The sequence below is a fragment of the Dermochelys coriacea genome, chromosome 8, assembly GCF_009764565.3.
Source record: "Dermochelys coriacea isolate rDerCor1 chromosome 8, rDerCor1.pri.v4, whole genome shotgun sequence".
NCBI lineage: Eukaryota > Metazoa > Chordata > Testudines > Dermochelyidae > Dermochelys > Dermochelys coriacea.
Genome location: NC_050075.1, coordinates 7,683,148 through 7,699,355, shown reverse-complemented (window position 1 = coordinate 7,699,355; position 16,208 = coordinate 7,683,148). Strand labels below are relative to the sequence as shown.

The 16,208-nt window shown below is 43.0% G+C and overlaps 1 protein-coding gene across 2 annotated transcripts in view; it reads right to left on the bottom strand.

Moving 5' to 3' along the window:
- Positions 1 to 14,830, bottom strand: part of MGAT4B (alpha-1,3-mannosyl-glycoprotein 4-beta-N-acetylglucosaminyltransferase B) — a 98,236-nt gene extending 83,406 nt beyond the window's left edge. The window contains exon 1 of one of the 2 annotated variants that reach the window (XM_038414281.2): positions 14,509 to 14,830. In XM_038414281.2, coding sequence (XP_038270209.1) covers positions 14,509 to 14,605 — 97 coding nt within the window. In that variant the 5' untranslated portion in view covers positions 14,606 to 14,830. The remainder of the gene's footprint in view (positions 1 to 14,508) is intronic. The other variant, XM_043490922.1, reaches the window with a different exon arrangement.
- Between the last annotated feature and the right edge of the window lie 1,378 nt (positions 14,831 to 16,208).

Below are 16,208 nucleotides of genomic sequence, written 5' to 3'. Positions count from 1 at the left end.
CTCTCTCCTCCTTCCCAGTATCAGGTGTACACTTTACACAATATGCAAGGAAGGTGGTAGGAGAAGAAGCCTTTCAAAACATTGTCTGTTCGCAGGAAGAGAAGGGGGAAGACAGAGTATATAAAAAATTCTATTTTCTTCTCCCACATCTTTAAAAAACAAAACAAAACCAAAAAAACCCCCAAACACATGTATCTGCTTTCCGCTTCAAAAGCTCTCACATTTTTCTAGCCCATTTCTACCTTAGTTTACTAACGTTCCAGAACAGCTCAACCACACTCTCACTTTGCAAAAGAGGATTATAAAGACTTTTAACTTTTAACAAGAAGTGTCTCCAGGGAATTTTATGTCACCACACAGATTTACTGCATCTTGGAACTCATTTCATACCAAAGCCAAGGCAAAACATCTGTATAGAAACCACCATGCAATTTCAAAGTCTCCAACTTCTACAGGTTTCAGCTTGAAATTAATTCCTCTACACAGCACTGATTTTTCTGCAGTTGAAAAAATACTGCAGAAAAAGAGGAACTGGGTAATCTTATAACAAGCTTTACATTACTTATCCTTTCCCCCATCCTCCCCACTCCCATGTTCCTTCTCATTGCTTATTACACCACCTGCTGCATCTCATCTTAGGCCAGGTTTACACTCAAAAGTTATGTGACAAATCCACACCCCCTGAGTGATATAGTTAAGCTGACCTAACTCCTGGTGTAGACAGGTTGATAGAAGAATTCCTCTATCAACCTAGCTACTCCCTCTCAGGGAGGTGGATTAATGATGCCAACAGAAGAACCCCCCCCGTCGCTGTAGTGAGTGTCTACACAGGAGCACTGCACTTGGAGGGCCCCCAAAAGCCCACCAAGCACTACTGTAATACAAATACTAAGCTATACCACAGAATTGATATTTGCCATATTTTCCTTACCTAAGTATTTAGATTAACTGAAGGTTTACTATAAAGAGAACTGGTGCAAAGGTTTAAAAAGTCACTTTATAATGAACTGTGGTAAATTCAATGGACAATCAAAAGTCTACCTGCAGAAATGTACTGACAGGGTAGATTTGTTTAAATCAAAGTGATTTAAATCACCACATGGAAAGCCTCGATTTCAATCACCCATTTTAATCAACTTTCCTTTTATACTTTAGTTATCTTTTAAAGAGATGTATTTTCACTGCTTAATATCCAAAACATGCTGATTTACAACTAGTGAGAACCTTTATACTAGATTTGGTACATCTTTTTGCTACATAGGAAGGTACACTATGACTATATAAATTTGTTTAAGCAATTATATATTGTTATATTTTCAGATTCTTACTAATTGTAGCTTTTTAGTATTTTAGAAAATGGTGAATGAGATATTGCTTATTTACCAGATAATTTTTTGCTTATGATTTGTGTTAGGATGGTAACCGGAATTTAATTAAACAAACACACAAAAGTGCATATAAAATTTATTTTATTAAACAAATCAACCAAATATTTTAGATACATAAGATAAGTTTATCAAAATATGTTTCACCTTTACAATAAAATGATTTATAAAACAGGGATTAACTGTAGTCAGTGAACTAAACTGATGATGTTTAAATATGCCTAAGTGAAAGTGACTGGAGCTTAAGTTCCTACTCAGCTAATTCTCTTGAAATGGGAGTCTCCGAAGTTACTTGGGGAGACTGTTGTGCCATATTCATAAAGCTGAGACCTCAAAAGTTAGAATCAGGAGAAAAACATCTTTTATATAAAACAGCAGCCTTTAACGCAAAGTTTTTGATAGAGGCTCATGGATTCACCACATTTATTTTTTATTTAAATGTTTTAAGAGATTATAACAAACTTAGGCCTTAACATATTTTGTATTAAATTCAGTTTTCATTTTAAATAGATCTTTAAAAAGAAAAAAAACCCTATCATTTAAATAAAATAAAAAAATCCAATTTCTTTGCTTTTTTTTTTTAAATCAATTTTCATCCACTCTGTCCACTAGTAGTTACATTTTGGGATAGAACAGTCATTTACCAGGTTTTATTACTAAAGCAGTTAGTTCACTGTTATGCAGACTTCAAAGCCTTCTACAAACGATTGGTAGCGTTACTTTAATGTAAAACAAATCCATTGTTTGCTAGCTGAAACCAAGTAAATAATCAATGTGTGTTCAGGATATAAGCATAAATCAATGTTTTCTTTTAAATGAATCCAGTTGAATCAAATGAATGAGAAATTGGCCTACTCATAGTATACAAGTACAGGGAAAATACTAAATATATCTGAGTCAGTTTATCATCTCCTTTCTGTACGTTATGACCTTTCCATCTTGGATATATTTCTGGCCCCTATCATCACAGAATCCGAGTGCCTGAATATTTAATGTATTTATCCTCACAATATCCCTGTGAGATAGGAAACTGAGGCACAGAGATACTAAAAGTAACTTATCCAAAGTCACACAGAAAATCTGACAGAGCAGGGAATTCAATACAGGTACGCTAAATCATTGGACCATCCTTCCTTGTCCCAGAAATTCTCAAGTTCACCCGAATATCATAATTCATACAAAAAGGTATAAATGAAGAACAAGAATGTCAAAATTTGAAAACAAAACATAACAAGTTAGAGAAGTACAGAGAGGGATCTATTCTGATAACTGTGTGTGAATGCCACAATGTTATATATAGTTTTGTTGTAGCCATATTGTCCCAGGATATTAGAGAGACAAGGTGGCTGAAATAATATTTTTACTGGACCAACTTCTGTTGGTAGGAGAGACAAGCTTTCGAGCTTACAAAAAGTTCTTCTTCAGATCTTCTCAGACTGCAATTTGTCAGTGCGAGGCTAAATCTCATCTAATTGTATGCAAAACAATTTGTAAATCCTGCTGCATTCAAGCCATCAATCACACAAGTTATGATAAGCAACATACTGAGCAAGAGACGGTTGTCAGATCTGCTCATGCACAATTTGTTTGTCAGGCATTTGAATGATATCCTTCTACATTCTGCAGTCTCCAGGACGGTGTTGGCCCCTTAGTAGATAATCAGGATGGATCTGGCTCTCTGGGACTTTAGAACCAGGCTTTTGTGTTGCCATTGTTGTTCTGTGGAACCATACATTGGTGAACTCTTAGACTTTGTCTACACCAGTTTCAAGTGGGATAAAGCTACACCCGTATGAGTCTTAATTTACCCTGTCTATATTGGGGGTTGCACTGGTGAAACAAAACCTGTGACTGTCCAATAATAGCTGTAATTGGAGCAAATCCCCAGCATAGACAAAGCCTCAGAAGAGCATTCACAATTTACATGAAAGGAAATCAGCATATAGTTTTGGAAACACATATGGGAAATGAGGAAAGTCCTGAATATTGAAATAAAAATATACCCCCTTATTTAGCAGTACAGCAAGATCTGATCCTCCTGCCTGTAAAGAAGAGACTGGCTTGCATATTTATACAGAGATTTTGTTAGACTGTCATTTTCTTTAAGGATTGAAGCTGCATCTACTGAGCCTTATTCTTCATAATGACCTACCAAGCAAGCACTTCAAAACCATACAAGTGTGGCTTATAAATCCAGTTTTAGTCAAGTAAACACTATTTTCCCCCCTAACACTGTCTCTAAGCCTGCCCCACTGCAAACTCATTAGAAAGCTACACTTGGAATCATTCCAATGTTTGTGATACAGTGAGCCAAATTGTAATAAATATCAACGGTATCAACATCTAACCTCATGAGAGAGGCTCTTTGCTTTAAGCTTATGGGTCACATACACAGTCACTCAAAAGACCAGGAGAGGAGTTGAAAAGGGTAATTTTAAACTGCTGGGCGCCAAGTAATTTGGTCTTAAAAAATTACTAAAATATTTCACTTAGAAAAACAAGAAATGGAAGACCAGCTCGTACCAACTGCTTCTCTCATTGCCAACTCAGGGGTTTGGCTTCCACTATTTAGTCACCGGGGTCCTTTTACATACCTTCAGGCAATGTTTCTCAACCTTTCTGATACCAAGGACCGGCCTGCTGCCTTCCTAAACTGTACCAGGGAAATCTCAGGGCCCGTCACCACTCAATAGACCAGTTATTGAGAAACACTGCCTTGGGTGGTCTTGATCATGGTGTCCCCTAAAATAATCGCAATTATTAACTACAGCTGTTTTATTATTAAATAAAGGAAAAGAAAATATTAAACACCACAAATGACCAAACACAAATGATAACCTGGCTACTTCCATTACAATCTCTTCTACGTGTCTCTCTACATCAGTGGTTTTCAAACTTTTTTTTCCTGGAGATTCATAGATTCATAGATACTAAGGTCAGAAGGGACCATTCTGATCATCTAGTCCGACCTCCTGCACAGCACAGGCCACAGAATCTCACCCACCCACTCCTATGAAAAACCTCACCCATGTCTGAGCTATTGAAGTCCTTAAATCATGGTTTAAAGACTTCAAGGAACAGAGAAGCCTCCCTCAAGTCAACCATGCCCCATGCTACAGAGGAAGGCGAAAAACCTCTAGGACCTCTCCAATCTGCCCTGGAGGAAAATTCCTTCCCGACCCCAAATATGGCAATCAGCTAAACCCTGAGCATATGGGCAAGATTCACCAGCCAGATACTGCAGAAAATTCTTTCCTGGGTAACTCAGATCCCATCCATCTAATATCCCATCTCAGGGGATTTGGCCTATTTACCCTGAATATTTAAAGATCAATTACTTACCAAAATCCCATTATCCCATCATACCATCTCCTCCATAAACTTATCAAGTAGAATCTTAAAACCAGATAGAGCTTTTGCCCCCACTGCTTCCCTTGGAAGGCTATTCCAAAACTTCACTCCTCTGATGGTTAGAAACCTTCGTCTGATTTCAAGTCTAAACTTCCTGGTGGCCAATTTATACCCATTTGTTCTTGTGTCCACATTGGTGCTGAGCTGAAATAATTCCTCTCCCTCTCCTGTATTTATCCCTCTGATATATTTATAGAGAGCAATCATATCTCCCCTCAACCTTCTTTTAGTTAGGCTAAACAAGCCAAGCTCCTTAAGTCTCCTTTCATAAGACAAGTTTTCCATTCCTCGGATCATCCTAGTAGCCCTTCTCTGTACCTGCTCCAGCTTGAATTCATCCTTTTTAAACATGGGAGACCAGAACTGCACACAGTATTCTAGGTGAGGTCTCACCAGTGCCTTGTATAACGGTACTAAAACCTCCTTATCCCTACTGGAAATGCCTCTCCTGATGCATCCCAAAACCACATTAGCTTTTTTCACAGCCATATCACATTGGCAGCTCATAGTCATCCTATGATCAACCAATACTCCAAGGTCCTTCTCCTCTTCTGTTGCTTCTAATTGATGCGTCCCCAATTTATAACTAAAATTCTTGTTATTAATCCCTAAATGCGTAACCTTACACTTCTCACTATTAAATTTCATCCTATTACTATTACTCCAGTTTACAAGGTCATCCAGATCCTCCTGTATAATATCCCGATCCTTCTCCAAATTGGCAATACCTCCCAGCTTTGTATCATCTGCAAACTTTATTAGCACACTCCCACTTTTTGTGCCAAGGTCAGTAATAAAAGATCCATCTGAAGAAGATTGTTGATGCCTGTGATCCAATGGAGCTGGGGATGAGGGGTTTGGGGTGTGGGAGAGGCTCAGGGCTGGGCTGCAGGAGGGGGTCAGGGCTCTGGGCTGGGGGTACAGGCTCTGGGCTGGGGATGAGGGGTTTAGGGTGCAGGAAGGAGCTCCAGGTTTGGATTGTTGCTCAGGGGATTGGGTTTACCTCCGGTGGCTCCTAAGCACGTGTATTGATGAGAGGACGTTAAGTAAGATGATGCCAAGTGCTTAAATCATTACAGGAATTTTAAATCTTGTTGGAATACTGAAATAACTTAAAGACTAACAGTTTTTCCTGTTAGTCCCCAGGTGGTTAGACCATATATTCCTGGAGAGGAGACGGGCTAAATATTGGTAATCAGAGAAGTAGTGGGATTTAACTGGATTTAAGATTCTTAGTGTTGTTTAGTTGGCCTGTCTCAAGACAACAACTCCTTAAATGCCTTCTTCTAGTAACCTATTTAAATATTTTCTCCTGTTTTCACAAGATATAGTAAGATTGCTTACTTTGCCAACTAGAAACTGGTTAGTGGTTATTAATAACCAACAGGTTCACCTACCCTGAAACAAAGCTCTTTTGCCTATCTGTAAACATTCTTATTTATGTAAGGATATACTCAAGAATTGGTTCACAATAAGTTTGGGAAAGAATATATTTTGGTCTTAATTTACAGAGAGAAGAGTACACCTTCGAGGTGCTCCCAGTGTAAGTCAAGGGTTTGAACTCATGCTTAAGCCTAATACCCCATTCATCTACACACAAATTGTGCTAACCCAGGGCTCGGACCCGAGGTCCCAGGAGTCCCCGGGGGTAAAAGGTCTGAGCCTGAGTCAAGCTGGGACCCAGGGTTCAAGCCCTATTGTTTTGCAGTGTAGATGCAGACCCACTGCATTCTTGATCTAAAAGTCTGCCAAAATCCAAAAGTATCCCACAATCCCACAGACTGTCTTTCTTTGTCCTCTGGATAGCCAAATTTGATGGACAGTCAATTTTTCTCTCATTGCACCATGAAAGAAAGGCTAGAGTGGCCACATTTTGGGAGGAAGATAGGAAGTCTGGGATATGGGCATTGAACTCAGGCCTCCACAATATAGTGTAGGTCAGGGGTTGGCAACCTTTCAGAAGTGGTGTGCCGAGTCTTCATTTATTCACTCTAATTTAAGGTTTTGTGTGCCAGTGATAGAATTTAAAGTTTTTAGAAGGTCTCTTTCTATAAGTCTATAATATATAACTAAACTATTGTTGTATGTAAAGTAAATAAGGTTTTTAAAATGTTTAAAATGTTTAAGAAGCTTCATTTAAAATTAAATTAAAATGCAGAGCTCCCCGGACCAGTGACCAGGACCCGGGCAGTGTGAGTGCCCCTGAAAATCGGCTTGCGTGCCACCTTTGGCACGCATGCCATAAGTTGCCTACCCCTAATGTAGGTGCTGGAACCTCAGGTTGGGACCTAGGATTCAACAATTCCTAACTTGGGGTTGCAAATGAGTGTAGATACAAACCCAGGGACTGCTAACTCAAGTTCTTTTAACTCTGGGTTTACAGTGCAATGCAGGTATATCCATAGAGTCAACAACTTAGGCTAAATACATTGAGTTATTTAATTTTAAGACAGTTTTGAGAACTAAAACCTCTTCTATGAAAAACAGGAGTGTCTGGACATTTTGAAAACAGTATTTAATTTCCTGTAAAACTTTGATAAACTTGAAACAATATCTCAGAAAATGGAGTTGAAACAAAAACTTTCAAAGTTATCTGAATCTTTCCTGCCACAAGAAGAACAAAGGCAGTTAAAGAAATGTTGCATATTAATTAAACAAACTGCATATTCAGGAGCTGAAAGTGTCATTAGGACTATCCTGAAGGCATGGAGCCAATTATAAGAATGACAGCAACCAATTTGAATCTAAACAAGCATGAAAGAGGTGTGTTTTCCTATAATTTAATGAAAATAAGGAGAAGGGTATAAAAGACTGAAATGAGCACCCCACATTCAGAGCCCCTGCTACTCTGCTTAGAGAGAAAGCACTTCACAACTCATCCTGTCCATCTCTAGAATTAAGCTGCCTCAGACAGATAAGAAAATCAGAGAAGAAACAAGAAGAAACCAGTCCAAGTAAACCTCCCCACCAGAAACAAAGGTTTTTACCTTTAAATGAAACATAAGTTGGAAGTAACCAGTTCTGTTAAATGTTTCCCACCACAAATGTTCTCCAAGTTTAAAGAACGAAGACTTCAGTGTGTTTACAAAAGAAGTCAAGTCAATTTTAATAAGGATATTTCTAGAAGTCTTTGTGTGGGCTTAAACTCCAGTTTTCCTTTGGGGAAAAAAGGGGAGGGGGAAATTGGAATAGGACCACTTGACTTCTAGATTTATTGCTTGGATATCATAATCGTGCATTCCTTTCACAATCACGTTTCTTCCAAAAAAAAGTGTTCACTTGGTTAGTCTGCTTGATGTTTGCTTGTCCTTGGAAGACAGAAGCAGAAACTTTCTGGAATTTCTTTGATTAGCTTTAACATTTTGTAATGTAATAAGCTAAATGTGTAATTTTATATTTCTAAACATTCTAGCTACAGTAGAACCACAGAGTTATGAGCACTTTGGGAATGGTGGTTCTTCATAATGCTGAAATGTTCAGGTTTCAGAGTAGCAGCCGTGTTAGTCTGTATTCGCAAAAAGAAAAGGAGTACTTGTGGCACCTTAGAGACTAACAAATTTATTTGAGCATAAGCTTTTGTGAGCTAAAATGCATCCGATGAAGTGAGCTGTAGCTCACAAAAGCTTATGCTCAAATAAATTTGTTAAGTCTCTAAGGTGCCACAAGTACTCCTTTTCTTTTTGCTGAAATGTTCGTAACTCTGAACAAAACAGTATGGTTGTTCTTTCAAAAGCTTACAACTGAACACTGATTTAATACAGCTTTGAAACTTTACTATGCAGAAGAAAAATGCTGTTTTTAACCATCTTAATTTAAATTAAACAAGCACAAACAGTTTATTTACCTTGTCAAATTTTTTAAACTTTCCCTTTTTTTTTAAAAGTAGTTTATGTTTAACACAATACTGTACAGTTATTTGCTTTGTTTTGGTTTTTTTTGTCTCTGCTACATGATTGTGTGCTTATGGTTCCAAATGAGGTGTGTGGTTGACTGGTCAGTTCATAACTTTGGTGTTCTACTGTATAATACTCTTGTACCCTATACCTTAATATTCAGTAAAGCAGCAAACAAGTTTATAACAACTTTAAAAAAGTTATAATAATTTTATTAATATTTTTGCATCAATATTGAGGTCTCTTCTGCACAGGATCCTTGACTGGCTCTTGAAAGTCAGGATTAGGAATTAAATACACCATGCAGCTTTACACTATTTTTCCTAATTGCATCATCGGTATAAGTGATGTTCTACAGTCACTCCTCAAGAAAGAAACTTCGACAGTAGGCTGGAGTTCCAGCTTTAATAGAGTGGACCAACAAGCTGTTGGAGGAAAGTCTATTAAAATCATCCAACAGGTTTTCAATTACCCCCGTACACTATCCTTCTAAAGCGGAGTTTTGGTTCCCCACACACCTCATCTGAAGGCTTACTGCCATTGTCCATGCTTTACCTATTAACTGAAATAATGATCATTAGTGGAATTATCAGGAAGTGACCTAAATAATATTCCTCTTCCCATCAAACAACCTGACACTTCTATTATTCTAGGACTTAGCCCAAGTCAACACTGCGGGGGGGGGGGGGTTAGAATAAAGATCCCTTATTCAGCAAAGAAGTGGGAATACTAATGCAGTATGCGAATGGTAATTCTTTACATGGGATTTCTTCACTTTATTTTCAAAATACATTTTCAAAGTTCACATAGGAAAAGTGACTCCCACCATATGTGGCACTGTAAAAGATGGGTACTTATTGCTGTGAAAGCACTCTGTGGATATGTCCAAACTTTCAGTTTCTAAAATACCACAAAAGCCTCAAAAGAGGGTGCTAGACAACTCTACGAGCACTAAATCAAAAAGTAATTTCCGTTCATCATAACAGTAAAAGTAATATAGAAGTTAGAATTTAGTCTTGCATAGAGAATTTGTAAGCACACATTGGGCATGCAACCCCAGTCCAAAACTGCATGACCATTCTCTCCTCCAGGAGAGCATGACAGGATGCCCCTAAGAGATCACCATAAATGCTTCTTTCATTATACACTAGGGCAGAGGTTCCCAAACTGTGGGCTGTGACACAGTCCCGGGTGGTCTGCTGGCACAACCATAGGTGAAGTTTGGGGAGGCAACACCCCCTCCCAAACAGTGTACATTGATAGTGGGGAAGGCACAATTTAAAAGTTTGGCCACCCCCCAACAGCTTGAGTCATGACTCTACCCCGGGAAGGCCCGCTCCCACCCGCAGGGCACCTGACACCACCCTGTCCGACTGGGAAGCAGACAGCGAGGAGGAGCTGGATGCCAGCCCCCTGCTGGCGGAGTGGTGGTTGTCAATGACCCCCACCCATTTCCATAAGAGACCAGCACCCCTGGCGGAGGAGGGGAAACCAGAGCCGACGGGTGGAGGGCAAGGAGAAGAGGCCAACCCCGAGAGGCGGCAGCTCCCAAGGCGGCTGGAGGAGGCTGGAGGGTTCATTCCCGCTCTGAGATGTTGCGCCCCACGATCTGTGGCTGTCAGACCTCCTGGAATATCAGCCCCACAGTCCTCCAGGGCGGGGCTCTGCGGTGCCGCTCTATTTCTGCCTGGACAATGCTGTATTTGGGATCATCATAGGTAATGGCCGGGCCCAACCCGAGCACCTGCTTCTACCTGGCACTGGTGGCCCCTGAGCCCTTCCCTCATTCCCAGGCAGGGGGTGCCTGTGAAGTGCATTGGGGTGCTGGGTGGGTGACTAGGCAGGCTTCCGGATGATGAGTTCAAGGCACTGAGCGGGCTGCTGAGGTGGAGGGTTTCGAGGAGGATGGCTATGGCATCTGCCTGGCCCTTTTGCCTTATCGTTGGCCCTGGTCCCAGCTAAGCGTGGACACCCAAATGCCATTACAATAGCAGGAAAGCTGCTGAATAGACACACACTGAACTCTATTACATGTAATCAGTTGGTGGCCATGACACTACTGAGTAACAAAATCACAGCTATAGCTTGAGCATGAACAGGTCGCTAGAGATGGTTGTTCCAAAACAGCACTGAGATACAATGGGGATACAGCAGAACCTCAAAGTTATGAACACCTCAGGAATGGAGGTTGTTCGCAACTCTGAACAAAATGCTGAGGTTGTTTTTTCAACAACTGAACGTGGACTTAAAACAGCTTTGAAATTTTACTATGCAGAAGAAAAATGCTGCTTTCCTTTTTTTTTTTTTTTTTTTTAAAAAAGTAGTTTACGTTTCACACAATACTGTAGTGTATTTCCTTTTGTTTGTTTGATCTCTGCTGCTGCCTGATTGTGTACTTCCGGTTCCAAATGAGGTGTATGGTTGACTGGTCAGTTCGTAACTCTGAGGTTCCACTGTACTTTTATTTAAGTCTCTTGTATGGTCAGTTTGGCACCTTATCAAAACTGGGAAGGAGGGAAAAAGCAGGCATCCTTTTAACATGCCACAACACGCATTATCCTTAAATGAAAGGTTAGAATTCTATTTTTAAGGAAATATTGCAGAAAACACCTGCTTCTTTAAATAGGGCTGCCACACTTCAGGAAACTCCAGTTACTAATTTGCCATTCTGCTCATACAGTGAGGTGTTTGAGGTTCTTTTAAAATAATGAACTGTGTCTGTGTCCATCACGGGAAAGCAGTTTTCCAGACCGTTCCTGTACATATACATATGGGGAAGTTACCCCAGGGTTTGGCATTTTTGACTGAAAGAACATAACAAAACAGGTCATGCATTTTTAGAAGGGACATCTGAAAAGTAATATTCAGCCAATGACACAATTATAGACACTTCTGCCCTCAAATCATTCTCAACAATCTTGCAATCTGGAGCTCTGTAGGGAGGTGGCTATAATGGGATTTAAACCATGCTAGAAACATAGTTAGCAGAACCTTTTAGTTGATGAGTAATGCGGGAAAACCAAATAATGTTTCATAAAAAGCTAAAATCAATTTTACAACAATAAAAAAGAATCGTTGTTTAAATGGAGGATGAGAGGGAGCAGAGCAACCATTACATTAGACAGATGGATAGTGCAGACTTAAGGACTTTTAGAAGAGCAAAATTTAGAAATGAGAAGAGTCACTAACCGAACGAAGGGTCAACTGCATGTGCAAGGTGCAGTACCCACTAGCTAACTCAAACCAGAGACAGACAGCTGCAATACAGAAGCAACTACAGTAATTTTTCACTAGCCAAGTAAAAAAAACAGGACTTTGAAGCTGTGGACTGACAGGCTGGGGAAAGGTGGCTATTACGTTGTTAGAAAAAAGTAAGGCCAAGCTTCACAGGAGAATCTCTCAAATACATGTATATACGTGACTGCAGGCAGAGGGGGGTGCCTGTGGTAAATGGAATCTAACTTAAAAAGCAGGGCCCTGTGTACTCTTCAGAATTGTGCACCATCAGCTAAACTTTAGATTTTTTTAAGTTATATTTCTAGCCCTTATACTAAAGAAAAGGTTCTACATTTGACTGGAGCTGTAAATCTACAATGTATTGCCTGACTGGATTTTAAAACAATCTGAAATATGTGTTCAAAGAGAAAGTGAATACGGTGTTAATTTTGAAACCTAGTGATGACAATAAGAAAAGGAGTACTTGTGGCACCTTAGAGACTAACAAATTTATTAGAGCATAAGCTTTCGTGAGCTACAGCTAAGTGTCTAATACTGTTAACTGTTTCACTGCTGATCATTTTAACCAACATTCAGCTAGTGAGCTTATCCCAAACTGCTTCCTGCACCTTTTCACATGCCAAAAGCTCCAGATGTCTCTTTTCCATTTCCAAAGTCTCCAGCTTCCCCCCCGCCCCCAATCATTTAAACAATACAGTTACATGTTCTCAATGCAAATTTCAGCACACTTGAAAATTAAATATTTAAGGGAAGTGTAAAATAAATTTAATTGGATATCGTATTAAATAACACAGGGATTACTGTACTGGTTTTATTATTCATTTTCATATTTAATTCAATACAAAACTCCTTTTTAAAATTTTCTGCAGCTGCTGCAGTATCTACAGTCTGCAGCACTGGAGTGCTGTGGAACTCAAGGGCCTTGCCACAGAATTTAGGTCATGCTTCCCACGGAGTACAGAGCGCCTTGGTAAAGATGTCTTCATTTGTTCATCTATATCCTGACCAACAGGCACTTGCTTTACATCACTCTGCAAAGACTCCTCTCATCAAATCAGCTCCACAGAGCTCTGCATCCACTTTCCTCAGCCAGTGAATTGTGGCCATGATGGGGAGCAGAGATGTTTGAAAGAGGGGTGAGCCAGGACTGAAAAATACTTGCATGCTACAATGAAAAAGAAATCCCCAGACCAGCCAACCCACAGATGGACACACTCAGAACTCAGCTACAGGAAGAAATAAAGTAGCCCAGGATGATGACAAGGTAGCAAGGCAAAGGAAAATCCAGTGTCCAGCCAGGGCTACTCAGGAATGAGAGAATTAAGTACAGCCTATGATAACGGGTTCCCAGTGAGTTCAGGAAGCTATCAGTTTACCAGACTAAAAACTTGGCTGTACCAAGCATTAACTGCTGCTTGTCATTCAGTATTTGGGATCCAACCCCACCCAGGAGCTTTTGCTACTCCAAACACCAGTCTTTTCCTTACAGGTCCAGAGCACACATAAACAATGAGAAGTTCACAATGGGGGAGAACAAGAGTCTAGTTCAGAGACTCATCACTAAGGTGGAGAGGAAGGGGAACCTAGAGCAGAGATTCTCAACCTTTTTCTTTCTGAGGCCCCCCCCCCCCCCAACATGCTATTTAAAAACTCTACGGCCCACCTGTGCCACAGCTATTTTTCTGCATATAAAAGCCAGGGCCCGTGTTGGAGAGTAGTAATCAGGGCAATTGCCCAGGGGCCCGCACCACAGGGGTCCCCGCAAAACTAAGTTGCTCAGGTTTCAGCCCCATGGGGTGGGGACTTGGTCTTTCGGCCCTGGGCCCTAGCAAGTGTAATGCCGGCCCTGCTTGGCAGAGCCCCCGAAACCAGCTCGCAGCCCCTGGACGAGAACCACTGACTTAGGGTACCCGTTTAAAAAGCCTGAATTACCATTGGTTGGGAATCACTGGCCCATGGGAGGCACCTTTAGAGCCCAACTCTGGGCTGCGGAATGGGCTGCAAACGAGGACTAAAGTTCAGGCTGAGTCCCTAGAGGAAGGCACCCTGGCGCGGGTATGTGTACAGCACTGTATGCCCGGGGGGGCGCGGGTACCCCCCAGGAGGGCGGAGAGGGAACTCCCTGTTCTGCCGCAGGAAGAGGAGGACAAGCAGAGCTAAACACAGGGGGAAAGGAAGGCGGGCAGCTCCCGACAGCGTCCAGCTCCCTCCGGCCTTTCTGCCGGCGCACGGGGAGAGGGACCCAGGAGGCAGACCCTGCGGGAAGGGCAGACCTGCGGGCCCCTTGCTCCACAGGAGGTGGGGTCAGGGGGACGGAAGAGATCCTTCGCCGCCCCTTTACTGCACAAGAGGCTTGCAAGGGGCTGGCTGCTTTAGGAGGAGGAGTGGGGGCGGCCGGGAGACTTTGCCGGGCTGGAGGGGCAGGCCCCCAGGAGACTGGGGAGGGGGCTCAGCTGCGGGTCCGGGTCTGCGGCCACCCAAGGCCCCGCCACGGGGTGCACGGCGAGGGGCGCCGCGGGAGCGGGCCGGCGCCTGGCGATGCCCGGCCGGGAGGCAGCCCGCGGGCTCCGGCCGCCGCTTACCTTTGTGCCCGCTGAAGGCCCCGTACCAGGAGAGCGAGAGCAGGGCGCAGAGGCAGCCGAGCAGCAGGGTGAGGAAGGTGCCGTTGCGGAGCCTCATCGCCGCCGCCTCCTCCTCCTCCGCGGCGGCGGCGGGGGGGGGGAGGCCGCATGTCCCGGGCGCGGCGCGGCCTCAGCCTCCCGGGCCCCGGCCCCGGCGAGGAGCGGAGGGGGAGGGACTCGCCGCCGCCTTCGCCCGCTGCCCTCATGCACTGGCCGCGCCCGGCCGGGCCGCCAGCTCCAGCTGGGGGGGGGGGGGCTGCGGCGCGCGGTCCCCGGAGCGGGGGCGGGGATGGCACCGAGTTAAAGGAGCCGCGCACGTGCTGCGGAGGTGCCGGGGAGGGGCAAGGTGCGCGTGCAAGGGCGCCGCGCGCGCTTTCCGTGAACAGGTGGCGGCGTATGCACGTGGGCACACTCGTGAGTGTGCCCGGGCGTGCCCGTGCCAACGGGGCCCTGGGCTCGTGCGAGGGCAAGCGTGTGCATGAGGCGTGTGTGTGCAGGGAAATCCGCGCCGCAGATGTCTGTGTGTGTGTGTTACTAAGACACAATCAACAGCAGGATGGTAACTTCTAACACTGCCCTACGAAAGGCAGGCCAAGCCCTTGCCCGTTGCGATACCTAATCGCAGCCGGGCAGGCGACAGGCTTTGGGGACTTCACTGTCTGAAAAATTAAAGATTTCAGAGTAGCAGCCCTGTTAGTCTGTATTCGCAAAAAGAAAAGGAGGACTTGTGGCACCTTAGAGACTAACAAATTTATTAGAGCATAAGCTTTCGTGAGCTACAGCTCACTTCATCGGATGCATTTGGTGGAAAAAAACAGAGGAGAGATTTATATACACACACAGAGAACATGAAACAATGGGTTTATCATACACACTGTAAGGAGAGTGATCACTTAAGATGAGCCATCACCAGCAGCAGGGGGGGGAAAGGAGGAAAACCTTTCATGGTGACAAGCAAGGTAGGCTAATTCCAGCAGTTAACAAGAATATCAGAGGAACAGTGGGGGGTGGGGTGGGGGAGAGAAATACCATGGGGAAATAGTTTTACTTTGTGTAATGACTCATCCATTCCCAGTCTCTATTCAAGCCTAAGTTAATTGTATCCAGTTTGCAAATTAATTCCAATTCAGCAGTCTCTCGTTGGAGTCTGTTTTTGAAGTGTTTTTGTTGAAGGATAGCCACTCTTAGGTCTGTGATCGAGTGACCAGAGAGATTGAAGTGTTCTCCAACTGGTTTTTGAATGTTATAATTCTTGACGTCTGATTTGTGTCCATTCATTCTTTTACGTAGAGACTGTCCAGTTTGGCCAATGTACATGGCAGAGGGGCATTGCTGGCACATGATGGCATATATCACATTGGTAGATGTGCAAGTGAATGAGCTCCTGATGGTGTGGCTAGGTCCTATGATGGTGTTCCTTGAATAGATATGTGGACAGAGTTGGCAACAGGCTTTGTTGCAAGGATAGGTTCCTGGGTTAGTGGTTCTGTTGTGTGATGTGTGGTTGCTGGTGAGTATTTGCTTCAGGTTGGGGGGCTGTCTGTAAGCAAGGACTGGTCTGTCTCCCAAGATCTGAGAGAGCGATGGCTCGTCCTTCAGGATAGGTTGTAGATCCTTGATGATGCGTTGGAGAGCTTTTAGTTGGGGGCTGAAGGTGATGG